The 27,737-nt window shown below is 59.9% G+C and overlaps 1 protein-coding gene across 1 annotated transcript in view; it reads right to left on the reverse strand.

The window, feature by feature from the left end:
- Positions 1–24,085: 24,085 nt before the first annotated feature.
- Positions 24,086–27,737, reverse strand: part of pou2f2b (POU class 2 homeobox 2b) — a 1,400,389-nt gene continuing 1,396,737 nt past the window's right edge. Inside the window, exons 13-14 of the mRNA XM_072470112.1 lie at positions 25,205–25,259; positions 24,086–24,237 (exon numbers count right to left, since the gene is read on the reverse strand). Coding sequence (XP_072326213.1) covers positions 24,086–24,237; positions 25,205–25,259 — 207 coding nt within the window. The remainder of the gene's footprint in view (positions 24,238–25,204; positions 25,260–27,737) is intronic.

Raw genomic sequence — 27,737 nt, forward strand, 5'->3', positions numbered from 1 at the left:
AGTCCCTGATCTCTCCGACTCGGTCCCTTATCTCTCCGACTCGGTCCCTGATCTCTCCGACTCGGTCCCTGATCTCTCCGACTCGGTCCCTGATCTCTCCGACTCGGTCCCTGATCTCTCCGACTCGGTCCCTGATCTCTCCGACTCGGTCCCTGATCTCTCCGACTCTGTCCCGGATCTCTCCGATTCGTTCCCTGATCTCTCTGACTCGGTCCCTGATCTCTACTAGTGGGCCCCTGATCTCTCCGAGTGGGTCCCTGATCTCTCCGACTCGATCCCTGATCTCTCCGACTCGATCCCTGATCTCTCCGACTCGATCCCTGATCTCTCCGAGTGGTCCCAGATCTCTCCGGGTCAGTCCCTGATCTCTCCGAGTCGGACCCTGATCTCTACGAGTCGGTCCCTGATCTCTCCGACTCGGTCCCTTCTCTCTCCGACTCGGCCCCTGATCTCACCGACTCGGTCCCTGATCTCTCCGACCCGGTTCCTGATCTCTCCGAGTGGGTCCCTGATCTCTCCGAGTGGGTCCTTGATCTCTCCGAGTGGGTCCCTGATCTCTCCGAGGCGGTCCCTGATCTCTCCGAGTCGGCCCCTGATCTCTCCGAGTGGGTCCCTGATCTCTCCGAGTCGGTCCCTGATCTCTCCGGGTCGGTCCCTGATCTCTCCGAGTCGGTCCCTGATCTCTCAGAGTTAGTCCCTGATCTCTCCGAGTCGGTCCCTGATCTCTCCGACTCGGTCTGTGATCTCTCCGAGTAGGTCCCTGATCTCTCCGACTCGGTCCCTGATCTCTCCGAGTCGTTCCCTGATCTCTCCGAGTCGGTCCCTGATCTCTCCGAGTGTGTCCCTGATCTCTCCGACCCGGTTCCTGATCTCTCCGAGCGGGTCCCTGATCTCTCCGAATCGGTCCCTGATCTCTCCGAGTGGGTCCCTGATCTCTCCGAGGCGGTCTCTGATCTCTCCGAGTCAATCACTGATCTCTCCGAGTGGGTCCCTGATCTCTCCGAGTGGGTCCCTGATCTCTCCGGGTCGGTCCCTGATCTCTCCGAGTCGGTCCCTGATCTCTCCGAGTCGTTCCCTGATCTCTCCGAGTCGGTCCCTGATCTCTCCGAGTGGGTCCCTGATCTCTCCGAGTGGTTCCCTGATCTCTCTGACTCGGTCCCTGATCTCTCCGAGTCGTTCGCTGATCTCTCCGACTTGGTCCCTGATCTCTCCGACTCGGTCCCTGATCTCTCCGAGTCAGTCCCTGATCTCTCCGAGTGGGTCCCTGATCTCTCCGACTCGGTCCCTGATATCTCCGGGTGGGTACCTGATCTCTCCGGGTCAGTCCCTGATCTCTACGAGTCGGTCCCTGATCACTCCGACTCGGTCCCTGATCTCTCCGACTCGGTCCCTGATCTCTCCGACTCTGTCCTGGATCTCTCCGATTCGTTCCCTGATCTCTCTGACTCGGTCCCTGATCTCTACGAGTGGGCCCCTGATCTCTCCGGGTCGGTCCCTGATCTCTCCGAGTCGGTCCCTGATCTCCCAGAGTCAGTCCCTGATCTCTCCGAGTCGGTCCCTGATCTCTCCGAGTGGGTCCCTGATCTCTCCGAGTTGGTCACTGATCTCTCCGACTTGGTCCCTGATCTTGCCGAGTCAGTCCCTGATCTCTCCGAGTGGGTCCCTGATCTCTCCGAGTCGGTCCCTGATCTCTCCGAGTCGGTCCCTGATCTCTCCGAGTCGTTCCCTGATCTCTCCGGGTCGTTCCCTCATCTCTCCGAGTGGGTCCCTGATCTCTCCGAGTGGGTCCCTGATCTCTCCGAGTGGTTCCCTGATCTCTCTGACTCGGTCCCTGATCTCTCCGAGTCGTTCGCTGATCTCTCCGGGTCGGTCCCTGATCTCTACGAGTCAGTCCCTGATCTCTCCGACTCGGTCCCTTATCTCTCCGACTCGGTCCCTGATCTCTCCGACTCGGTCCCTGATCTCTCCGACTCGGTCCCTGATCTCTCCGACTCGGTCCCTGATCTCTCCGACTCGGTCCCTGATCTCTCCGACTCGGTCCCTGATCTCTCCGACTCTGTCCCGGATCTCTCCGATTCGTTCCCTGATCTCTCTGACTCGGTCCCTGATCTCTACTAGTGGGCCCCTGATCTCTCCGAGTGGGTCCCTGATCTCTCCGACTCGATCCCTGATCTCTCCGACTCGATCCCTGATCTCTCCGACTCGATCCCTGATCTCTCCGAGTGGTCCCAGATCTCTCCGGGTCAGTCCCTGATCTCTCCGAGTCGGACCCTGATCTCTACGAGTCGGTCCCTGATCTCTCCGACTCGGTCCCTTCTCTCTCCGACTCGGCCCCTGATCTCACCGACTCGGTCCCTGATCTCTCCGACTCTGTCCCTGATCTCACCGAGTGGGTCCCTGATCTCTCCGAGTCGTTCCCTGATCTCTCCGAGTCGGTCCCTGATCTCTCCGAGTGGGTCCCTGATCTCTCCGAGTTGGTCACTGATCTCTCCGACTTGGTCCCTGATCTTGCCGAGTCAGTCCCTGATCTCTCCGAGTGGGTCCCTGATCTCTCCGAGTCGGTCCCTGATCTCTCCGAGTCGGTCCCTGATCTCTCCGAGTCGTTCCCTGATCTCTCCGGGTCGTTCCCTCATCTCTCCGAGTGGGTCCCTGATCTCTCCGAGTGGGTCCCTGATCTCTCCGAGTGGTTCCCTGATCTCTCTGACTCGGTCCCTGATCTCTCCGAGTCGTTCGCTGATCTCTCCGACTCGGTCCCTGATCTCTCCGACTCGGTCCCTGATCTCTCCGAGTCGGTCCCTGATCTCTCCGAGTGGGTCCCTGATCTCTCCGAGTGGGTCCCTGATCTCTCCGAGTGGGTCCCTGATCTCTCCGAGTGGGTCCCTGATCTCTCCGACTCGGTCCCTGATATCTCCGGGTGGGTCCCTGATCTCTCCGGGTCGGTCCCTGATCTCTACGAGTCAGTCCCTGATCTCTCCGACTCGGTCCCTTATCTCTCCGACTCGGTCCCTGATCTCTCCGACTCGGTCCCTGATCTCTCCGACTCGGTCCCTGATCTCTCCGACTCGGTCCCTGATCTCTCCGACTCTGTCCCGGATCTCTCCGACTCTGTCCCGGATCTCTCCGATTCGTTCCCTGATCTCTCTGACTCGGTCCCTGATCTCTACGAGTGGGCCCCTGATCTCTCCGAGTGGGTCCCTGATCTCTCCGACTCGATCCCTGATCTCTCCGACTCGATCCCTGATCTCTCCGACTCGATCCCTGATCTCTCCGAGTGGTCCCAGATCTCTCCGGGTCAGTCCCTGATCTCTCCGAGTCGGACCCTGATCTCTACGAGTCGGTCCCTGATCTCTCCGACTCGGTCCCTTCTCTCTCCGACTCGGCCCCTGATCTCACCGACTCGGTCCCTGATCTCTCCGACTCGGTCCCTGATCTCACCGAGTGGGTCCCTGATCTCTCCGAGTCGTTCCCTGATCTCTCCGAGTCGGTCCCTGATCGCTCCGAGTCGGTCCCTGATCTATCCGTGTGGGTCCCTGATCTCTCCGAGTGGGTCCCTGATCTCTCCGAGTCGGTCCCTGATCTCTCCGGGTCCGTCCCTGATCTCTCCGAGTCGGTCCCTGATCTCTCAGAGTCGGTCCCTGATCTCTCCGAGTCGGTCCCTGATCTCTCCGACTCGGTCCCTGATCTCTCCGAGTCGTTCCCTCATCTCTCTGAGTGGGTCCCTGATCTCTCCGAGTCGGTCCCTGATCTCTCCTAGTCGTTCCCTGATCTCTCCGAGTCGTTCCCTGATCTCTCCGAGTGGTTCCCTGATCTCTCTGACTCGGTCCCTGATCTCTCCGAGTCGTTCACTGATCTCTCCGACTTGGTCCCTGATCTCTCCGACTCGGTCCCTGATCTCTCCGAGTCGGTCCCTGATCCCTCCGAGTGGGTCCCTGATCTCTCCGAGTGGGTCCCTGATCTCTCCGACTCGGTCCCTGATCTCTCCGACTCGGTCCCTGATATCTCCGACTCGGTCCCTTTTCTCTCCGAGTCGGTCCCTGATCTCTCCGAGTCGGTCCCCAATCTCTCCGAGTGGGTCCCTGATCTCTCCGAGTGGGTCCCTGATCTCTCCGGGTGGGTCCCTGATCTCTCCGGGTCGGTCCCTGATCTCTACGAGTCAGTCCCTGATCTCTCCGACTCGGTCCCTGATCTCTCCGACTCGGTCCCTGATCTCTCCGAGTCGGTCCCCGATCTCTCCGACTTGGTCCCTGATCTCACCGAGTGGGTCCCTGATCTCTCCGAGTCGTTCCCTAATCTCTCCGAGTCGGTCCCTGATCTCTCCGAGTCGGTCCCTGATCTCTCCAAGTGGGTCCCTGATCTCTCCGACTCGGTTCCTGATCTCTCCGAGTGGGTCCCTGATCTCTCCGAGTCAGTCCCTGATCTCTCCGAGTGGGTCCCTGATCTCTCCGAGTCGGTCCCTGATCTCTCCGAGTCGGTCCCTGATCTCTCCGAGTCGGTCCCTGATCCCTCCGGGTCGGTCCCAGATCTCTCCGAGTCGGTCCCTGATCTCCCAGTCAGTCCCTGATCTCTCCGAGTCGGTCCCTGATCTCTCCGAGTGGGTCCCTGATCTCTCCGAGTTGGTCACTGATCTCTCCGACTTGGTCCCTGATCTTTCCGAGTCGGTCCCTGATCTCTCCGAGTGGGTCCCTGATCTCTCCGAGTCGTTCCCTGATATCTCTGAGTCGGTCCCTGATCTCTCCGGGTCGGTCACTGATCTCTCCGAGTCGGTCCCTGGTCTCTCCGAGACGTTCCCTGATCTCTCCGAGTAGGTCCCTGATCTCTCCGACTCGGTCCCTGATTTCTCCGAGTCGTTCCCTGATCTCTCCGAGTCGGTCCCTGATCTCTCCGAGTGGGTCCCTGATCTCTCCGAGTGGGTCCCTGATCTCTCCGACCCGGTTCCTGATCTCTCCGAGTGGGTCCCTGATCTCTCCGAGTGGGTCCCTGATCTCTCCGAGTGGGTCCCTGATCTCTCCGAGGCGGTCCCTGATCTCTCCGAGTCGGCCCCTGATCTCTCCGAGTGGGTCCCTGATCTCTCCGAGTCGGTCCCTGATCTCTCCGGGTCGGTCCCTGATCTCTCCGAGTCGGTCCCTGATCTCTCAGAGTTAGTCCCTGATCTCTCCGAGTCGGTCCCTGATCTCTCCGACTCGGTCTGTGATCTCTCCGAGTAGGTCCCTGATCTCTCCGACTCGGTCCCTGATCTCTCCGAGTCGTTCCCTGATCTCTCCGAGTCGGTCCCTGATCTCTCCGAGTGTGTCCCTGATCTCTCCGACCCGGTTCCTGATCTCTCCGAGCGGGTCCCTGATCTCTCCGAATCGGTCCCTGATCTCTCCGAGTGGGTCCCTGATCTCTCCGAGGCGGTCTCTGATCTCTCCGAGTCAATCACTGATCTCTCCGAGTGGGTCCCTGATCTCTCCGAGTGGGTCCCTGATCTCTCCGGGTCGGTCCCTGATCTCTCCGAGTCGGTCCCTGATCTCTCCGAGTCGTTCCCTGATCTCTCCGAGTCGGTCCCTGATCTCTCCGAGTGGGTCCCTGATCTCTCCGAGTGGTTCCCTGATCTCTCTGACTCGGTCCCTGATCTCTCCGAGTCGTTCGCTGATCTCTCCGACTTGGTCCCTGATCTCTCCGACTCGGTCCCTGATCTCTCCGAGTCGGTCCCTGATCTCTCCGAGTGGGTCCCTGATCTCTCCGACTCGGTCCCTGATATCTCCGGGTGGGTACCTGATCTCTCCGGGTCAGTCCCTGATCTCTACGAGTCGGTCCCTGATCACTCCGACTCGGTCCCTGATCTCTCCGACTCGGTCCCTGATCTCTCCGACTCTGTCCTGGATCTCTCCGATTCGTTCCCTGATCTCTCTGACTCGGTCCCTGATCTCTACGAGTGGGCCCCTGATCTCTCCGGGTCGGTCCCTGATCTCTCCGAGTCGGTCCCTGATCTCCCAGAGTCAGTCCCTGATCTCTCCGAGTCGGTCCCTGATCTCTCCGAGTGGGTCCCTGATCTCTCCGAGTTGGTCACTGATCTCTCCGACTTGGTCCCTGATCTTGCCGAGTCAGTCCCTGATCTCTCCGAGTGGGTCCCTGATCTCTCCGAGTCGGTCCCTGATCTCTCCGAGTCGGTCCCTGATCTCTCCGAGTCGTTCCCTGATCTCTCCGGGTCGTTCCCTCATCTCTCCGAGTGGGTCCCTGATCTCTCCGAGTGGGTCCCTGATCTCTCCGAGTGGTTCCCTGATCTCTCTGACTCGGTCCCTGATCTCTCCGAGTCGTTCGCTGATCTCTCCGACTCGGTCCCTGATCTCTCCGACTCGGTCCCTGATCTCTCCGACTCGGTCCCTGATCTCTCCGAGTGGGTCCCTGATCTCTCCGAGTGGGTCCCTGATCTCTCCGAGTGGGTCCCTGATCTCTCCGAGTGGGTCCCTGATCTCTCCGACTCGGTCCCTGATATCTCCGGGTGGGTCCCTGATCTCTCCGGGTCGGTCCCTGATCTCTACGAGTCAGTCCCTGATCTCTCCGACTCGGTCCCTTATCTCTCCGACTCGGTCCCTGATCTCTCCGACTCGGTCCCTGATCTCTCCGACTCGGTCCCTGATCTCTCCGACTCGGTCCCTGATCTCTCCGACTCGGTCCCTGATCTCTCCGACTCTGTCCCGGATCTCTCCGATTCGTTCCCTGATCTCTCTGACTCGGTCCCTGATCTCTACTAGTGGGCCCCTGATCTCTCCGAGTGGGTCCCTGATCTCTCCGACTCGATCCCTGATCTCTCCGACTCGATCCCTGATCTCTCCGACTCGATCCCTGATCTCTCCGAGTGGTCCCAGATCTCTCCGGGTCAGTCCCTGATCTCTCCGAGTCGGACCCTGATCTCTACGAGTCGGTCCCTGATCTCTCCTACTCGGTCCCTGATCTCACCGAGTGGGTCCCTGATCTCTCCGAGTCGTTCCCTGATCTCTCCGAGTCGGTCCCTGATCTCTCCGAGTGGGTCCCTGATCTCTCCGAGTTGGTCACTGATCTCTCCGACTTGGTCCCTGATCTTGCCGAGTCAGTCCCTGATCTCTCCGAGTGGGTCCCTGATCTCTCCGAGTCGGTCCCTGATCTCTCCGAGTCGGTCCCTGATCTCTCCGAGTCGTTCCCTGATCTCTCCGGGTCGTTCCCTCATCTCTCCGAGTGGGTCCCTGATCTCTCCGAGTGGGTCCCTGATCTCTCCGAGTGGTTCCCTGATCTCTCTGACTCGGTCCCTGATCTCTCCGAGTCGTTCGCTGATCTCTCCGACTCGGTCCCTGATCTCTCCGACTCGGTCCCTGATCTCTCCGAGTCGGTCCCTGATCTCTCCGAGTGGGTCCCTGATCTGTCCGAGTGGGTCCCTGATCTCTCCGAGTGGGTCCCTGATCTCTCCGAGTGGGTCCCTGATCTCTCCGACTCGGTCCCTGATATCTCCGGGTGGGTCCCTGATCTCTCCGGGTCGGTCCCTGATCTCTACGAGTCAGTCCCTGATCTCTCCGACTCGGTCCCTTATCTCTCCGACTCGGTCCCTGATCTCTCCGACTCGGTCCCTGATCTCTCCGACTCGGTCCCTGATCTCTCCGACTCTGTCCCGGATCTCTCCGACTCTGTCCCGGATCTCTCCGATTCGTTCCCTGATCTCTCTGACTCGGTCCCTGATCTCTACGAGTGGGCCCCTGATCTCTCCGAGTGGGTCCCTGATCTCTCCGACTCGATCCCTGATCTCTCCGACTCGATCCCTGATCTCTCCGACTCGATCCCTGATCTCTCCGAGTGGTCCCAGATCTCTCCGGGTCAGTCCCTGATCTCTCCGAGTCGGACCCTGATCTCTACGAGTCGGTCCCTGATCTCTCCGACTCGGTCCCTTCTCTCTCCGACTCGGCCCCTGATCTCACCGACTCGGTCCCTGATCTCTCCGACTCGGTCCCTGATCTCACCGAGTGGGTCCCTGATCTCTCCGAGTCGTTCCCTGATCTCTCCGAGTCGGTCCCTGATCGCTCCGAGTCGGTCCCTGATCTATCCGTGTGGGTCCCTGATCTCTCCGAGTGGGTCCCTGATCTCTCCGAGTCGGTCCCTGATCTCTCCGGGTCGGTCCCTGATCTCTCCGAGTCGGTCCCTGATCTCTCAGAGTCGGTCCCTGATCTCTCCGAGTCGGTCCCTGATCTCTCCGACTCGGTCCCTGATCTCTCCGAGTCGTTCCCTCATCTCTCTGAGTGGGTCCCTGATCTCTCCGAGTCGGTCCCTGATCTCTCCTAGTCGTTCCCTGATCTCTCCGAGTCGTTCCCTGATCTCTCCGAGTGGTTCCCTGATCTCTCTGACTCGGTCCCTGATCTCTCCGAGTCGTTCACTGATCTCTCCGACTTGGTCCCTGATCTCTCCGACTCGGTCCCTGATCTCTCCGAGTCGGTCCCTGATCCCTCCGAGTGGGTCCCTGATCTCTCCGAGTGGGTCCCTGATCTCTCCGACTCGGTCCCTGATCTCTCCGACTCGGTCCCTGATATCTCCGACTCGGTCCCTTTTCTCTCCGAGTCGGTCCCTGATCTCTCCGAGTCGGTCCCCAATCTCTCCGAGTGGGTCCCTGATCTCTCCGAGTGGGTCCCTGATCTCTCCGGGTGGGTCCCTGATCTCTCCGGGTCGGTCCCTGATCTCTACGAGTCAGTCCCTGATCTCTCCGACTCGATCCCTGATCTCTCCGACTCGGTCCCTGATCTCTCCGACTCGGTCCCTGATCTCTCCGAGTGGGTCCCTGACCTCTCCGAGTGGGTCCCTGATCTCTCCGAGTGGTCACTGATCTCTCCGAGTTGTTCCCTGACCTCTCCGACTAGGTCCCTATTCTCTCCGAGTCGGTCCCTGATCTCTCCGAGCGGGTCCCTGATCTCTCCGAGTCGGTCCCTGATCTCTCCGAGTGGGTCCATGATCTCTCCGAGTGGGTCCCTGATCTCTCCGACTCGGACCCTGATCTCTCCGAGTCGTTCCCTGATCTCTCCGAGTCGGTCCCTGATCTCTCGGAGTCGTTCCCTGATCTCTCCGACGCGGACCCTGATCTCTCCGAGTCGTTCCCTGATCTCTCCGAGTCGGTCCCTGATCTCTCCGAGTCGGTCCCTGATCTCTCCGAGTCAGTCCCTGATCTCTCCGAGTGGGTCCCTGATCTCTCCGAGTGGGTCCCCGATCTCTCCGAGTGGGTCCCTGATCCCTCCGAGTCGGTCCCTGCTCTCTCCGAGTGGTCCCTGATCTCTCCGAGTGGGTACCTGATCTCTCCGACTCGGTCCCTGATCTCTCCGAGTGGGTCCCTGATCTCTCCGAGTGGGTCCCTGATCTCTCCGAGTCGGTCCCTGATCGCTCCGAGTGGGTCCCTGATCTCTCCGAGTGGGTCCCTGATATCTCCGAGTGGGTCCCTGATCTCTCCGAGTGGGTCCCTGATCTCTCCGAGTCGGTCACTGATCTCTCCGTCTCGGTCCCTGATCTCTCCGAGTGGGTCCCTGATCTCTCCGAGTGGGTCCCTGATCTCTCCGAGTGGGTCCCTGATCTCTCCGAGTGGGTCCCTGATCTCTCCGAGTCGATCCCTGATCTCTCCGAGTGGGTCCTTGATCTCTCCGAGTCGGTCCCTGATCTCTCCGAGTCTTTCCCCGATCTCTCCGGGTCGGTCCCTGATCTCTCCGGGTCGGTCCCTGATCTCTCCGAGTCGGTCCCTGATCTCTCCGAGTCGGTCCCTGATCTCTCCGAGTGGGTCCCTGATCTTTCCGAGTCGGTCCCTGATCTCTCCGAGTCGGTCCCTGATCTCTCCGCGTGGGTCCCTGATCTCTCCGCGTGGGTCCCTGATCTCTCCGGGTCGGTCCCTGATCTCTCCGAGTCGGTCCCTGATCTCTCCGACTCGGTCCCTGATCTCTCCGACTCGGTCCCTGATCTCTCCGACTCGGTCCCTGATCTCTCCGAGTCGGTCCCTGATCCCTCCGAGTCGGTCCCTGATCTCTCCGAGTCGGTCCCTGATCTCTCCGAGTGGGTCCCTGATCTCTCCGACTTGGTCCCTGATCTCTCCGTCTCGGTCCCTGATCTCTCCGAGTCGGTCCCTGATCTCTCCGAGTGGGTCCCTGATCTCTCCGAGTCGGTCCCTGATCTCTCCGAGTCGTTCCCTGATCTCTCCGACTCGGTCCCTGATCTCTCCGACTCGGTCCCTGATCTCTCCGACTCTGTCCCGGATCTCTCCGATTCGTTCCCTGATCTCTCTGACTCGGTCCCTGATCTCTACGAGTGGGCCCCTGATCTCTCCGAGTGGGTCCCTGATCTCTCCGACTCGATCCCTGATCTCTCCGACTCGGTCCCTGATCTCTCCGAGTGGTCCCAGATCTCTCCGGGTCAGTCCCTGATCTCTCCGAGTCAGTCCCTGATCTCTACGAGTCGGTCCCTGATCTCTCCGACTCGGTCCCTTCTCTCTCCGACTCGGCCCCTGATCTCTCCGAGTCGGTCCCTGATCTCTCCGAGTCGGTCCCTGATCTCTCCGACTCGTTCCCTGATCTCACCGAGTGGGTCCCTGATCTCTCCGAGTCGTTCCCTGATCTCTCCGAGTCGGTCCCTGATCTATCCGTGTGGGTCCCTGATCTCTCCGAGTGGGTCCCTGATCTCTCCGAGTCGGTCCCTGATCTCTCCGGGTCGGTCCCTCATCTCTCCGAGTCGGTCCCTGATCTCTCAGAGTCGGTCCCCGATCTCTCCGACTCGGTCCCTGATCTCTCCGACTCGGTCCCTGATCTCTCCGAGTCGTTCCCTGATCTCTCCGAGTCGTTCCCTGATCTCTCTGACTCGGTCCCTGATCTCTCCGAGTCGTTCGATGATCTCTCCGACTTGGTCCCTGATCTCTCCGACACGGTCCCTGATCTCTCCGAGTCGGTCCCTGATCCCTCCGAGTGGGTCCCTGATCTCTCCGAGTGGGTCCCTGATCTCTCCGACTCGGTCCCTGATATCTCCGACTCGGTCCCTTATCTCTCCGAGTCGGTCCCTGATCTCTCCGAGTGGGTCCCTGATCTCTCCGAGTGGGTCCCTGATCTCTCCGGGTCGGTCCCTGATCTCTCCGGGTCGGTCCCTGATCTCTACGAGTCAGGCCCTGATCTCCCCGACTCGATCCCTGATCTCTCCGACTCGGTCCCTGACCTCTCCGAGTGGGTCCCTGACCTCTCCGACTAGGTCCCTGATCTCTCAGAGTCGGTCCCTGATCTCTCCGAGCGGGTCCCTGATCTCTCCGAGACGGTCCCTGATCTCTCCGAGTCGGTCACTGATCTCTCCGAGTGGGTCCCTGATCTCTCCGAGTGAGTCCATGATCTCTCCGAGTCGTTCCCTGCTCTCTCCGAGTCGGTTCCTGATCTCTCCGACTCGGTCCCTGATCTCTCCGAGTCGGTCCCTGATCTCTCCGAGTCGGTCCCTGATCTCTCGGAGTCGTTCCCTGATCTCTCCGACTCGGACCCTGATCTCTCCGAGTCGGTCACTGGTCTCTCCGAGTCAGTCCCTGATCTCTCCGAGTGGGTCCCTGATCTCTCCGAGTGGGTCCCTGATCTCTCCGACTCAGTCCCTGATCTCTCCGAGTTGGTCACTGATCTCTCCGACTTGGTCCCTGATCTTGCCGAGTCGGTCCCTGATCTCTCCGAGTGGGTCCCTGATCTCTCCGAGTCGGTCCCTGATCTCTCCGAGTCGGTCCCTGATATCTCTGAGTCGGTCCCTGAGCTCTCCGGGTCGGTCACTGATCTCTCCGAGTCGGTCCCTGGTCTCTCCGAGACGTTCCCTGATCTCTCCGAGTAGGTCCCTGATCTCTCCGACTCGGTCCCTGATGTCTCCGAGTCGTTCCCTGATCTCTCCGAGTCGGTCCCTGATCTCTCCGAGTGGGTCCCTGATCTCTCCGAGTGGGTCCCTGATCTCTCCGAGGCGGTCCCTGATCTCTCCGACTCGGTCCCTGATCTCTCCGAGTGGGTCCCTGATCTCTCCGAGTGGGTCCCTGATCTCTCCGGGTCGGTCCCTGATCTCTCCGAGTCGGTCCCTGATCTCTCAGAGTCAGTCCCTGATCTCTCCGAGTCGGTCCCTGATCTCTCCGACTCGGTCTATGATCTCTCCGAGTAGGTCCCTGATCTCTCCGACTCGGTCCCTGATCTCTCCGAGTCGTTCCCTGATCTCTCCGAGTCGGTCCCTGATCTCTCCGAGTGGGTCCCTGATCTCTCCGACACGGTTCCTCATCTCTCCGAGTGGGTCCCTGATCTCTCCGAATCGGTCCCTGATCTCTCCGAGTGGGTCCCTGATCTCTCCGAGGCGGTCCCTGATCTCTCCGAGTCAATCCCTGATCTCTCCGAGTGGGTCCCTGATCTCTCCGAGTGGGTCCCTGATCTCTCCGGGTCGGTCCCTGATCTCTCCGAGTCGTTCCCTGATCTCTCCGGGTCGTTCCCTCATCTCTCCGAGTGGGTCCCTGATCTCTCCGAGTGGGTCCCTGATCTCTCCGAGTGGGTCCCTGATCTCTCCGAGTGGTTCCCTGATCTCTCTGACTCGGTCCCTGATCTCTCCGAGTGGTTCCCTGATCTCTCCGACTCGGTCCCTGATCTCTCCGACTCGGTCCCTGATCTCTCCGAGTAGGTCCCTGATCTCTCCGAGTGGGTCCCTGATCTCTCCGACTCGGTCCCTGATCTCTCCGACTCGGTCCCTGATCTCTCCGACTCGGTCCCTGATCTCTCCGACTCGGTCCCTGATCTCTCCGACTCGGTCCCTGATCTCTCCGACTCGGTCCCTGATCTCTCCGACTCGGTCCCTGATCTCTCCGACTCTGTCCCGGATCTCTCCGATTCGTTCCCTGATCTCTCTGACTCGGTCCCTGATCTCTACGAGTGGGCCCCTGATCTCTCCGAGTGGGTCCCTGATCTCTCCGACTCGATCCCTGATCTCTCCGACTCGATCCCTGATCTCTCCGAGTGGTCCCAGATCTCTCCGGGTCAGTCCCTGATCTCTCCGAGTCGGACCCTGATCTCTACGAGTCGGTCCCTGATCTCTCCGACTCGGTCCCTTCTCTCTCCGACTCGGCCCCTGATCTCACCGACTCGGTCCCTGATCTCACCGAGTGGGTCCCTGATCTCTCCGAGTCGTTCCCTGATCTCTCCGAGTCGGTCCCTGATCTCTCCGAGTCGGTCCCTGATCTATCCGTGTGGGTCCCTGATCTCTCCGAGTGGGTCCCTGATCTCTCCGAGTCGGTCCCTGATCTCTCCGGGTCGGTCCCTGATCTCTCCGAGTCGGTCCCTGATCTCTCAGAGTCGGTCCCTGATCTCTCCGACTCGGTCCCTGATATCTCCAAGTCGTTCCCTCATCTCTCTGAGTGGGTCCCTGATCTCTCCGACTCGGTCCCTGATCTCTCCGGGTCGGTCCCTGATCTCTCCGACTCGGTCCCTGATCTCCCGGAGTCGTTCCCTCATCTCTCTGAGTGGGTCCCTGATCTCTCCGAGTCGGTCCCTGATCTCTCCTAGTCGTTCCCTGATCTCTCAGAGTCGTTCCCTGATCTCTCCGTGTGGTTCCCTGATCTCTCCGACTTGGTCCCTGATCTCTCCGACTCGGTCCCTGATCTCTCCGACTCTGTCCCTGATCTCTCCGATTCGTTCCCTGATCTCTCTGACTCGGTCCCTGATCTCTACGAGTGGGCCCCTAATCTCTCCGAGTGGGTCCCTGATCTCTCCGACTCGGTCCCTGATCTCTCCGAGTGGGTCCCTGATCTCTCCGACTCGGTCCCTGATCTCTCCGACTCGGTCCCTGACATCTCCGACTCGGTCCCTTTTCTCTCCGAGTCGGTCCCTGATCTCTCCGAGTCGGTCCCCAATCTCTCCGAGTGGGTCCCTGATCTCTCCGGGTGGGTCCCTGATCTCTCCGGGTGGGTCCCTGATCTCTCCGGGTCGGTCCCTGATCTCTACGAGTCAGTCCCTGATCTCTCCGACTCGATCCCTGATCTCTCCGACTCGGTCCCTGATCTCTCCGACTCGGTCCCTGATCTCTCCGAGTGGGTCCCTGACCTCTCCGAGTGGGTCCCTGATCTCTCCGAGTGGTCACTGATCTCTCCGAGTTGTTCCCTGACCTCTCCGACTAGGTCCCTGATCTCTCCGAGTCGGTCCCTGATCTCTCCGAGCGGGTCCCTGATCTCTCCGAGTCGGTCCCTGATCTCTCCGAGTCGGTCACTGATCTCTCCGAGTGGGTCCATGATCTCTCCGAGTGGGTCCCTGATCTCTCTGACTCGGACCCTGATCTCTCCGAGTCGTTCCCTGATCTCTCCGAGTCGGTCCCTGATCTCTCGGAGTCGTTCCCTGATCTCTCCGACTCGGACCCTGATCTCTCCGAGTCGTTCCCTGATCTCTCCGAGTCGGTCCCTGATCTCTCCGAGTCGGTCCCTGATCTCTCCGAGTCAGTCCCTGATCTCTCCGAGTGGGTCCCTGATCTCTCCGAGTGGGTCCCCGATCTCTCTGAGTGGGTCCCTGATCCCTCCGAGTCGGTCCCTGCTCTCTCCGGGTGGTCCCTGATCTCTCCGAGTGGGTCCCTGATCTCTCCGACTCGGTCCCTGATCTCTCCGAGTGGGTCCCTGATCTCTCCGAGTGGGTCCCTGATCTCTCCGAGTCGGTCCCTGATCTCTCCGAGTGGGTCCCTGATCTCTCCGAGTGGGTCCCTGATATCTCCGAGTGGGTCCCTGATCTCTCCGAGTCGGTCCCTGATCTCTCCGAGTCGGTCACTGATCTCTCCGTCTCGGTCCCTGATCTCTCCGAGTGGGTCCCTGATCTCTCCGAGTGGGTCCCTGATCTCTCCGAGTGGGTCCCTGATCTCTCCGAGTCGATCCCTGATCTCTCCGAGTGGGTCCTTGATCTCTCCGAGTCGGTCCCTGATCTCTCCGAGTCGTTCCCTGATCTCTCCGGGTCGGTCCCTGATCTCTCCGGGTCGGTCCCTGATCTCTCCGAGTCGGTCCCTGATCTCTCCGAGTCGGTCCCTGATCTCTCCGAGTGGGTCCCTGATCTTTCCGAGTCGGTCCCTGATCTCTCCGAGTCGGTCCCTGATCTCTCCGCGTGGGTCCCTGATCTCTCCGCGTGGGTCCCTGATCTCTCCGGGTCGGTCCCTGATCTCTCCGAGTCGGTCCCTGATCTCTCCGACTCGGTCCCTGATCTCTCCGACTCGGTCCCTGATCTCTCCGACTCGGTCCCTGATCCCTCCGAGTCGGTCCCTGATCTCTCCGAGTCGGTCCCTGATCTCTCCGAGTGGGTCCCTGATCTCTCCGACTCGGTCCCTGATCTCTCCGTCTCGGTCCCTGATCTCTCCGAGTCGGTCCCTGATCTCTCCGAGTGGGTCCTTGATCTCTCCGAGTCGGTCCCTGATCTCTCCGAGTCGTTCCCTGATCTCTCCGACTCGGTCCCGGATCTCTCCGATTCGTTCCCTGATCTCTCTGACTCGGTCCCTGATCTCTACGAGTGGGCCCCTGATCTCTCCGAGTGGGTCCCTGATCTCTCCGACTCGATCCCTGATCTCTCCGACTCGGTCCCTGATCTCTCCGAGTGGTCCCAGATCTCTCCGGGTCAGTCCCTGATCTCTCCGAGTCGGTCCCTGATCTCTACGAGTCGGTCCCTGATCTCTCCGACTCGGTCCCTTCTCTCTCCGACTCGGCCCCTGATCTCTCCGAGTCGGTCCCTGATCTCTCCGAGTCGGTCCCTGATCTCTCCGACTCGTTCCCTGATCTCACCGAGTGGGTCCCTGATCTCTCCGAGTCGTTCCCTGATCTCTCCGAGTCGGTCCCTGATCTATCTGTGTGGGTCCCTGATCTCTCCGAGTGGGTCCCTGATCTCTCCGAGTCGGTCCCTGATCTCTCCGGGTCGGTCCCTGATCTCTCCGAGTCAGTCCCTGATCTCTCAGAGTCGGTCCCTGATCTCTCCGAGTCGGTCCCTGATCTCTCCGACTCGGTCCCTGATCTCTCCGAGTCGTTCCCTGATCTCTCCGAGTCGTTCCCTGATCTCTCCGAGTGGTTCCCTGATCTCTCTGACTCGGTCCCTGATCTCTCCGAGTCGTTCGATGATCTCTCCGACTTGGTCCCTGATCTCTCCGACTCGGTCCCTGATCTCTCCGAGTCGGTCCCTGATCCCTCCGAGTGGGTCCCTGATCTCTCCGAGTGGGTCCCTGATCTCTCCGACTCGGTCCCTGATATCTCCGACTCGGTCCCTTATCTCTCCGAGTCGGTCCCTGATCTCTCCGAGTGGGTCCCTGATCTCTCCGAGTGGGTCCCTGATCTCTCCGGGTGGGTCCCTGATCTCTCCGGGTCGGTCCCTGATCTCTACGAGTCAGGCCCTGATCTCCCCGACTCGATCCCTGATCTCTCCGACTCGGTCCCTGACCTCTCCGAGTGGGTCCCTGATCTCTCCAAGTGGTCACTGATCTCTCCGAGTGGGTCCCTGACCTCTCCGACTAGGTCCCTGATCTCTCAGAGTCGGTCCCTGATCTCTCCGAGCGGGTCCCTGATCTCTCCGAGACGGTCCCTGATCTCTCCGAGTCGGTCACTGATCTCTCCGAGTGGGTCCCTGATCTCTCCGAGTGAGTCCATGATCTCTCCGAGTCGTTCCCTGCTCTCTCCGAGTCGGTCCCTGATCTCTCCGACTCGGTCCCTGATCTCTCCGGGTCGGTCCCTGATCTCTCCGAGTCGGTCCCTGATCTCTCCGAGTCGTTCCCTGATCTCTCGGAGTCGTTCCCTGATCTCTCCGACTCGGACCCTGGTCTCTCCGAGTCAGTCCCTGATCTCTCCGAGTGGGTCCCTGATCTCTCCGAGTGGGTCCCTGATCTCTCCGACTCAGCCCCTGATCTCTCCGAGTGGGTCCCTGATCTCTCCGAGTGGGTCCCTGATCTCTCCGAGTGGGTCCCTGATCTCTCCGAGTCGGTCCCTGCTCTCTCCGAGTGGTCCCTGATCTCTCCGACTCGCTCCCTGATCTCTCTGAGTGGGTCCCTGATCTCTCTGAGTGGGTCCCTGATCTCTCCGGGTCGGTCCCTGATCTCTCCGAGTCGGTCCCTGATCTCTCCGACTCGGTCCCTGATCTCTCCGACTCGGTCCCTGATCTCTCCGACTCGGTCCCTGATCTCTCCGACTCGGTCCCTGATCTCTCCGACACGGTCCCTGATCTCTCCGACTCGGTCCCTGATCTCTCCGACTCGGTCCCTGATCTCTCCGAGTCGGTCCCTGATCTCTCCGAGTCGGTCCCTGATCCCTCCGAGTCGGTCCCTGATCCCTCCGAGTCTGTCCCTGATCTCTCCGAGTGGGTCCCTGATCTCTTCGACTCGGTCCCTGATCTCTCCGTCTCGGTCCCTGATCTCTCCGACTCTGTCCCTGATCTCTCCGAGTCGGTCCCTGATATCTCCGGGTCGGTCCCTGATCTCTCCGAGTCGGTCCCTGATCTCTCCGAGTGGGTCCCTGATCTCTCCGGGTGGGTCCCTGATCTCTCCGGGTCGGTCCCTGATCTCTCCGAGTCGGTCCCTGATCTCTCCGACTCGGTCCCTGATCTCTCCGACTCGGTCCCTGATCTCTCCGAGTTGGTCCCTGATCCCTCCGAGTCGGTCCCTGATCTCTCCGAGTCGGTCCCTGATCTCTCCGAGTGGGTCCCTGATCTCTCCGAGTCAGTCCCTGATCTCTCCGAGTGGTCCCTGATCTCTCCGACTCGGTCCCTGATCTCTCCGAGTTGGTCCCTGATCCCTCCGAGTCGGTCCCTGATCTCTCCGAGTCGGTCCCTGATCTCTCCGAGTGGGTCCCTGATCTCTCCGAGTCAGTCCCTGATCTCTCCGAGTGGTCCCTGATCTCTCCGACTCGGTCCCTGATCTCTCCGACTCGGTCCCTGATCTCTCCGAGTGGGTCCCTGATCTCTCCCAGTGGGTCCCTGATCTCTCCGAGTCGTTCCCTGATCTCTCTGAGTCGGTCCCTGATCTCTCCAGGTCGGTCCCTGATCTCTCCGAGTCGGTCCCTGATCTCTCCGAGTCGGTCCCTGATCTCTCCGAGTCGGTCCCTGATCTTTCCGACTCGGTCCCTGAACTCTCCGAGTCGGTCCCTGATCTCTCCGAGTCGGTCCCTGATCTCTCCGAGTGGGTCCCTGATCTCTCCGAATCGTTCCCTGATCTCTCCGAGTCGGTCCCTGATCTCTCCGAGTCGGTCCCTGATCTCTCCGAGTCGGTCCCTGATCTCTACGAGTCGGTCCCTGATCTCTCCGACTCGGTCCCTTCTCTCTCCGACTCGGTCCCTTCTCTCTCCGACTCGGCCCCTGATCTCTCCGACTCGGTGCCTGATCTCTCCGAGTCGGTCCCTGATCTCTCCGACTTGGTCCCTGATCTCACCGAGTGGGTCCCTGATCTCTCCGAGTCGTTCCCTGATCTATCCGTGTGGGTCCCTGATCTCTCCGAGTCGGTCCCTGATCTCTCTGACTCGGTCCCTGATCTCTCCGAGTCGTTCCCTGATCTCTCCGAGTGGGTCCCTGATCTCTCCGAGTCGGTCCCTGATCTCTCCTAGTCGTTCCCTGATCTCTCCGAGTCGTTCCCTGATCTCTCCGAGTGGTTCCCTGATCTCTCTGACTCGGTCCCTGATCTCTCCGAGTCGGTCGCTGATCTCTCCGACTTGGTCCCTGATCTCTCCGACTCGGTCCCTGATCTCTCCGAGTCGGTCCCTGATCTCTCCGAGTCGGTCCCCGATCTCTCCGAGTGGGTCCCCGATCTCTCCGAGTGGGTCCCTGATCTCTCCGGGTGGGTCCCTGATCTCTCCGGGTCCGTCCCTGATCTCTCCGGGTCCGTCCCTGATCTCTCCGACTCGATCCCTGATCTCTCCGAGTCGGTCCCTGATCTCTCCGAGTCGGTCCCTGATCTCTCCGAGTGGGTCCCTGATCTTTCCGAGTGGGTCCCTGATCTTTCCGAGTCGGTCCCTGATCTCTCCGAGTCGGTCCCTGATCTCTCCGCGTGGGTCCCTGATCTCTCCGCGTGGGTCCCTGATCTCTCCGGGTCGGTCCTTGATCTCTCCGAGTCGGTCCCTGATCTCTCCGACTCGGTCCCTGATCTCTCCGACTCGGTCCCTGATCTCTCCGACTCGGTCCCTGATCCCTCCGAGTCGGTCCCTGATCTCTCCGGGTCGGTCCCTGATCTCTCCGAGTGGGTCCCTGATCTCTCCGACTCGGTCCCTGATCTCTCCGTCTCGGTCCCTGATCTCTCCGAGTCGGTCCCTGATCTCTCCGAGTGGGTCCTTGATCTCTCCGAGTCGGTGCCTGATCTCTCCGAGTCGTTCCCTGATCTCTCCGACTCGGTCCCTGATCTCTCCGACTTGGTCCCTGATCTCTCCGACTCTGTCCCGGATCTCTCCGATTCGTTCCCTGATCTCTCTGACTCGGTCCCTGATCTCTACGAGTGGGCCCCTGATCTCTCCGAGTGGGTCCCTGATCTCTCCGACTCGATCCCTGATCTCTCCGACTCGATCCCTGATCTCTCCGAGTGGTCCCAGATCTCTCCGGGTCAGTCCCTGATCTCTCCGAGTCGGTCCGTGATCTCTACGAGTCGGTCCCTGATCTCTCCGACTCGGTCCCTTCTCTCTCCGACTCGGCCCCTGATCTCTCCGAGTCGGTCCCTGATCTCTCCGAGTCGGTCCCTGATCTCTCCGACTCGTTCCCTGATCTCACCGAGTGGGTCCCTGATCTCTCCGAGTCGTTCCCTGATCTCTCCGAGTCGGTCCCTGATCTATCCGTGTGGGTCCCTGATCTCTCCGAGTGGGTCCCTGATCTCTCCGAGTCGGTCCCTGATCTCTCCGGGTCGGTCCCTGATCTCTCCGAGTCAGTCCCTGATCTCTCAGAGTCGGTCCCTGATCTCTCCGAGTCGGTCCCTGATCTCTCCGACTCGGTCCCTGATCTCTCCGAGTCGTTCCCTGATCTCTCCGAGTCGTTCCCTGATCTCTCCGAGTGGTTCCCTGATCTCTCTGACTCGGTCCCTGATCTCTCCGAGTCGTTCGATGATCTCTCCGACTTGGTCCCTGATCTCTCCGACTCGGTCCCTGATCTCTCCGAGTCGGTCCCTGATCCCTCCGAGTGGGTCCCTGATCTCTCCGAGTGGGTCCCTGATCTCTCCGACTCGGTCCCTGATATCTCCGACTCGGTCCCTTATCTCTCCGAGTCGGTCCCTGATCTCTCCGAGTGGGTCCCTGATCTCTCCGAGTGGGTCCCTGATCTCTCCGGGTGGGTCCCTGATCTCTCCGGGTCGGTCCCTGATCTCTACGAGTCAGGCCCTGATCTCCCCGACTCGATCCCTGATCTCTCCGACTCGGTCCCTGACCTCTCCGAGTGGGTCCCTGATCTCTCCGAGTGGTCACTGATCTCTCCGAGTGGGTCCCTGACCTCTCCGACTAGGTCCCTGATCTCTCAGAGTCGGTCCCTGATCTCTCCGAGCGGGTCCCTGATCTCTCCGAGACGGTCCCTGATCTCTCCGAGTCGGTCACTGATCTCTCCGAGTGGGTCCCTGATCTCTCCGAGTGAGTCCATGATCTCTCCGAGTCGTTCCCTGCTCTCTCCGAGTCGGTCCCTGATCTCTCCGACTCGGTCCCTGATCTCTCCGGGTCGGTCCCTGATCTCTCCGAGTTGGTCCCTGATCTCTCCGAGTCGTTCCCTGATCTCTCGGAGTCGTTCCCTGATCTCTCCGACTCGGACCCTGGTCTCTCCGAGTCAGTCCCTGATCTCTCCGAGTGGGTCCCTGATCTCTCCGAGTGGGTCCCTGATCTCTCCGACTCAGTCCCTGATCTCTCCGAGTGGGTCCCTGATCTCTCCGAGTGGGTCCCTGATCTCTCCGAGTGGGTCCCTGATCTCTCCGAGTCGGTCCCTGCTCTCTCCGAGTGGTCCCTGATCTCTCCGACTCGGTCCCTGATCTCTCTGAGTGGGTCCCTGATCTCTCTGAGTGGGTCCCTGATCTCTCCGGGTCGGTCCCTGATCTCTCCGAGTCGGTCCCTGATCTCTCCGACTCGGTCCCTGATCTCTCCGACTCGGTCCCTGATCTCTCCGACTCGGTCCCTGATCTCTCCGACTCGGTCCCTGATCTCTCCGACACGGTCCCTGATCTCTCCGACTCGGTCCCTGATCTCTCCGACTCGGTCCCTGATCTCTCCGAGTCGGTCCCTGATCTCTCCGAGTCGGTCCCTGATCCCTCCGAGTCGGTCCCTGATCCCTCCGAGTCTGTCCCTGATCTCTCCGAGTGGGTCCCTGATCTCTCCGACTCGGTCCCTGATCTCTCCGTCTCGGTCCCTGATCTCTCCGACTCTGTCCCTGATCTCTCCGAGTCGGTCCCTGATATCTCCGGGTCGGTCCCTGATCTCTCCGAGTCGGTCCCTGATCTCTCCGAGTGGGTCCCTGATCTCTCCGGGTGGGTCCCTGATCTCTCCGGGTCGGTCCCTGATCTCTCCGAGTCGGTCCCTGATCTCTCCGACTCGGTCCCTGATCTCTCCGACTCGGTCCCTGATCTCTCCGAGTCGGTCCCTGATCCCTCCGAGTCGGTCCCTGATCTCTCCGAGTCGGTCCCTGATCTCTCCGAGTGGGTCCCTGATCTCTCCGAGTCAGTCCCTGATCTCTCCGAGTGGTCCCTGATCTCTCCGACTCGGTCCCTGATCTCTCCGAGTTGGTCCCTGATCCCTCCGAGTCGGTCCCTGATCTCTCCGAGTCGGTCCCTGATCTCTCCGAGTGGGTCCCTGATCTCTCCGAGTCAGTCCCTGATCTCTCCGAGTGGTCCCTGATCTCTCCGACTCGGTCCCTGATCTCTCCGACTCGGTCCCTGATCTCTCCGAGTGGGTCCCTGATCTCTCCCAGTGGGTCCCTGATCTCTCCGAGTCGTTCCCTGATCTCTCTGAGTCGGTCCCTGATCTCTCCAGGTCGGTCCCTGATCTCTCCGAGTCGGTCCCTGATCTCTCCGAGTCAGTCCCTGATCTCTCCGAGTCGGTCCCTGATCTTTCCGACTCGGTCCCTGAACTCTCCGAGTCGGTCCCTGATCTCTCCGAGTCGGTCCCTGATCTCTCCGAGTGGGTCCCTGATCTCTCCGAGTCGTTCCCTGATCTCTCCGAGTCGGTCCCTGATCTCTCCGAGTCGGTCCCTGATCTCTCCGAGTCGGTCCCTGATCTCTACGAGTCGGTCCCTGATCTCTCCGACTCGGTCCCTTCTCTCTCCGACTCGGTCCCTTCTCTCTCCGACTCGGCCCCTGATCTCTCCGACTCGGTCCCTGATCTCTCCGAGTCGGTCCCTGATCTCTCCGACTTGGTCCCTGATCTCACCGAGTGGGTCCCTGATCTCTCCGAGTCGTTCCCTGATCTATCCGTGTGGGTCCCTGATCTCTCCGAGTCGGTCCCTGATCTCTCTGACTCGGTCCCTGATCTCTCCGAGTCGTTCCCTGATCTCTCCGAGTGGGTCCCTGATCTCTCCGAGTCGGTCCCTGATCTCTCCTAGTCGTTCCCTGATCTCTCCGAGTCGTTCCCTGATCTCTCCGAGTGGTTCCCTGATCTCTCTGACTCGGTCCCTGATCTCTCCGAGTCGGTCGCTGATCTCTCCGACTTGGTCCCTGATCTCTCCGACTCGGTCCCTGATCTCTCCGAGTCGGTCCCTGATCTCTCCGAGTCGGTCCCCGATCTCTCCGAGTGGGTCCCCGATCTCTCCGAGTGGGTCCCTGATCTCTCCGAGTGGGTCCCTGATCTCTCCGGGTGGGTCCCTGATCTCTCCGGGTCCGTCCCTGATCTCTCCGGGTCCGTCCCTGATCTCTCCGACTCGATCCCTGATCTCTCCGACTCGGTCCCTGATCTCTCCGACTCGGGCCCTGATCTCTCCGAGTGGGTCCCTGACCTCTCCGAGTGGGTCCCTGATCTCTCCGAGTGGTCACTGATCTCTCCGAGTGGGTCCCTGACCTCTCCGACTAGGTCCCTGATCTCTCCGAGTCGGTCCCTGATCTCTCCGAGTCGGTCCCTGGTCTCTCCGAGTGGGTCCCTGATCTCTCCGACTCGGTCCCTGATCTCTCCGAGTCGGTCCCTGATCTCTCCGAGCGGGTCCCTGATCTCTCCGAGTCGGTCCCTGATCTCTCCGAGTCGGTCACTGATCTCTCCGAGTCGGTCACTGATCTCTCCGAGTGGGTCCCTGATCTCTCCGAGTGAGTCCATGATCTCTCCGAGTCGTTCCCTGCTCTCTCCGAGTCGGTCCCTGATCTCTCCGACTCGGTCCCTGATCTCTCCGGGTCGGTCCCTGATCTCTCCGGGTCGGTCCCTGATCTCTCCGAGTCGGTCCCTGATCTCTCCGAGTCGGTCCCTGATCTCTCGGAGTCGTTCCCTGATCTCTCCGACTCGGACCCTGATCTCTCCGAGTCGGTCCCTGATCTCTCCGAGTGGGTCCCTGATCTCTCCGAGTGGGTCCCCGATCTCTCCGAGTGGGTCCCCGATCTTTCCGAGTGGGTCCCTGACCTCTCCGAGTGGGTCCCTGACCTCTCCGAGTGGTTCCCTGACCTCTCCGAGTGGGTCCCTGATCTCTCCGAGTGGGTCCCTGATCTCTCCGAGTGGGTCCCTGATCTCTCCGAGTGGGTCCCTGATCTCTGCGAGTGGGTCCCTGATCTCTCCGAGTGGGTTACTGATCTCTCCGAGTGGGTCCCTGATCTCTCCTAGTCAGTCCCTGATCTCTCCGAATCGGTCCCTGATCTCTCCGAGTGAGTCCCTGATCTACCAGAGCGGGTCCCTGATCTACCAGAGCGGGTCCCTGATCTACCAGAGTGGGTCCCTGACCTCTCCGAGTGGGTCCCTGACCTCTCCGATTGGGTCCCTGACCTCTCCGATTGGGTCCCTGACCTCTCCGAGTGATCTCTGATGTCTCCGAGTCGGTCCCTGATCTCTCCGAGTGATTCCTGATCTCTCCGAGTGATTCCTGATCTCTCCGAGTGATCTCTGATCTCTCCGATTCGGTCCCTGATCTCTCTGATGCGCTCATTGTCACAATGTGATATTGGATCAAGTTGTGTAGACATTGCTGATGCCTGCGATTTGTCCATTAGAAAATGTGGCTGAGTATCCTTACCCAGTGCTCGGGGTCATGCCCGACAATGACAATGAGTGGCTGCTGCTTGTGCCATTAGAGGCTGAGGTGGGTGAGGTGTTCAGTGCTGAGACTGAGCTCCCAGTTAACCTGGACGTGTGCATCGTACCAGCTGCAGACATCGTGGTCACTGCCAGGAAATAGAGAGAGCATCAAAACCAAGTCCACACCCTGTACACATTCCTCGCCATGTATCCGTCCCTCCCCCTGTACCAGTCCCTCCCCCTGTACCAGTCCCTCTCCCTGTACCAGTCCCTCCCCCTGTACCAGTCCCTCCCCCTGTACCAATCCCTCCCCCTGTACCAGGCCCTCCCCCTGTACCAGGCCCTCCCCCTGTATCAGTCCCTCCCCCTGTACCAGTCCCTCCCCCTGTACCAGTCCCACACCCTGTACCCGTCCCACATCCTGTACCAGTCCCACACCCTGTAACCGTCCCACACCCTGTACCAGTCCCACCCCCTGTACCAATCCCACCCCCTGTACCAATCCCACCCCCTGTCCCAATCCCACCCCCTGTACCAGTCCCACCCCCTGTACCAGTCCCTCACCCTGTACCAGTCCCACCCCCTGTACCAGTCCCACACCCTGTACCCGTCCCACCCCATGTACCAGTCCCTCCCCCTGTACCAGTCCCTCACCCTGTACCAGTCCCTCACCCTGTACCAGTCCCTCACCCTGTACCCGTCCCACACCCTGTACCAGTCCCTCACCCTGTACCAGTCCCTCACCCTGTACCCGTCCCACACCCTGTACCAGTCCCACCCCCTGTACCAGTCCCACACCCTGTACCCGTCCCACCCCCTGTACCAGTCCCTCCCCCTGTCCCAGTCCCTCCCCCTGTACCAGTCCCTCACCCTGTACCCGTCCCACACCCTGTACCAGTCCCTCACCCTGTACCCGTCCCACACCCTGTACCAGTCCCACACCCTGTACCAGTCCCACACCCTGTACCAGTCCCACACCCTGTACCAGTCCCACGCCCTGTACCAGTCCCTCACCCTGTACCAGTCCCTCACCCTGTACCAGTCCCACACCTTGTACCAGTCCCACACCCTGTACTAGTTCTTGACTGTTGGGGAGTTAACCCTCTCTGTTACCTGTTGTGCTGAGGCTGCCAGGGATCTGTGATACTGGATGGTTCAATGCCGGGGTCTGTGGAGTGACAGAGGGACATGGCCGATGTTAGCATCACCAGTTAAACATGCTCAGCAGAATGCGCAGAGTGAGAGAACTCACATCTGTCCATGGAGTTGATATCATAGTAAGAGCCCCCATATCTCTGGAACCCACAACTGACCCTACAACCCACTCTATCTCTGTAACCTCCTCCAGACCCTTCAATTCTCCCTATCTCTGTAATCCCCTCCAGATGCTGCAACACTCCCAATCTCTGTAACCTCCTCCTGCCCCAACAACTCTCCCTATCTCTACAATCTTCAGCAGTCCCTACAATCCTGCCTATCTCTGTAATCTCCTCCAGCCCCTACAACCCTCCCGAGCCACCTCTTCTAGACACTACCCTGTCACTCCCACCTCTGTAAACTACTCCAGACCCTGTAACCTCCCTATGTCACATCCTCCAGCGCCAACAACGCTCCCTATCACTGTAACCTCCTCCAGCCACTGTAACCACCCTTCCTACCTCTCTGTCACCTGCTCCAGCCCCGACAACCCTCCCTATCCCTGTAAGCTCCTCCAGTCCCTACAATGCTCCCCATCTGTGTAACCTCCTCCAGACTACAACACACCCCATCTCTGCAACCTCCTCCAGACCCTACAGCACTCCCTATATCTCTAACCTCCTCCTGATCCTACAACCTTCTCCATCTATGTAACCTCCTCCAGTCCCTATAACCCTCCATATCTCTGCAACCTCGTCCAGCCCTCCCTGTCTGTGGAACCTCCTCCAGCCCCAATAACCCTCCCTATATCTGTAATCTCCTCCAGACCCTACAACCCTCCTTATCTGCGCAACCTCCTCCAGCCCCAACCACCCTCCCTATCTCCGTAAACTCCTCCAGATCCAACAACTTTCCCTGTATCTGAACCTCCTCTAGACCCTACAACCCTCTCTATCTCTATAACCTCCTCCAGGCCCATAATCCTCCCGATCTCTGTAACCTCCTCCACACTCTAAACCCATCCCTTTTTCACTAACCTCCTCCAGTCTCTATCACCCTTTCTATCTCTGTATCCTGATCCAGACCATTCAATCCTCCCTATCCCTGTAACCTCCTCCAGACCCTACAACCCTCCTTGTCTGCGTACCCTCCTCCAGCCCCAACAACCCTCACTATCTCTGCAACCTCCTCCAGCCCCTACAACCAACACTATCTCAGTAACCTCCTCCAGCCCAAACAACCCTCCCGATATCTGGATTCTCCTCCAGACCCTGTAACCTCCCTATGTCACATCCTCCAGCGCCTAACAACGCTCCCTATCCCTGTAACCTCCTCCAGTCCCGACAATGCTCCCCATCTGTGTAACCTCCTCCAGACTACAAAACTCCACATCTCTGTAACCTCCTCCAGTCCCGATAACCCTCCATATCTCTGCAACCTCCTCCAGCCCCAACAACCCTTCCTACATCTGTAATCTCCTCCAGACCCTACAACCCTCCCCATGTCTGTAATCTCCTCCAGTCCCAACAACCCCCCCTGTCTGTGTAACTTCCTCCAGACCCGACAACCCTCCCCATCTTTGTAACCTCATCCCGCCGCAACAACCCTCCCTATCTCTGTAACCACCTCAAGCCCTGCAACCCTCCTTATCTCTGTCAACTCCTCCAGCCCCTACAACCCTCACTATCTCTGTAACCTCCTCCAGTCCCTACAACCCTCCCTATCTCAGTAACCTCCTTCAGCCCTTACAACCTTCTCTATGTCTGTAATCTCCTCCAGCCCCAAAAACATTCCCTATCTGTGTAACTTCCTCCAGTCTCAACAACGCTCCCTATCTGAGTAACCTCCTCAAGCCTCAACCACCCTCCCTATCTCTGTCACCACCTCCGGACCTTACAACCCTCCCTATCCCTGTAACCTCCTCAAGACACTACAACCCTCCCTATCTCTGTCACTTCCTCCAGCTCCTACAACGCTCCTTATCTCCCTAACCTTCTCCAGTGACTACAACCCTTCCTATCTCTGCTACCTGCTCGAGCCCCTACAACCCACCCAATTCCTGTAACCGCCTCCAGCCCCTACAACTCACCCCATCTCTGTAACCTCCTCTAGCCCCTACAACTCTCCCTATCTCTGTAACCTCCTCCGTCCCCAATAACCCTCCCTATCTCTGCAATCTCCTCCAGCCCCAACAACCGTCCCTGTCCGTGTAACCTCCTCCAGAACCTACAACCCTCCCTTTCTCTGTAAATTCCTCCAGCCCCAACAACGCTCCCTATCTCTGCAACCTCCTCCATACTCTACACCCCTCCCTTTATCAGTAACCTCCTCCAGTCTCTCTCACCCTCCCTACCTCTTTAACCTCCTCCAGACCCGACAACCTCCCTATCTCTGTCGCTTCTTCCAGCCCTTACAATCCACCCTATCCCTGTAACCTCCTCCAGCCCTTACAATGCTTTCCATCTGTGTAACGTCCTCCAGACTACAACAATCCCTATCTCTGTAACCT

This window comes from Scyliorhinus torazame, chromosome 12 (genome assembly GCF_047496885.1).
Source record: "Scyliorhinus torazame isolate Kashiwa2021f chromosome 12, sScyTor2.1, whole genome shotgun sequence".
NCBI lineage: Eukaryota > Metazoa > Chordata > Chondrichthyes > Carcharhiniformes > Scyliorhinidae > Scyliorhinus > Scyliorhinus torazame.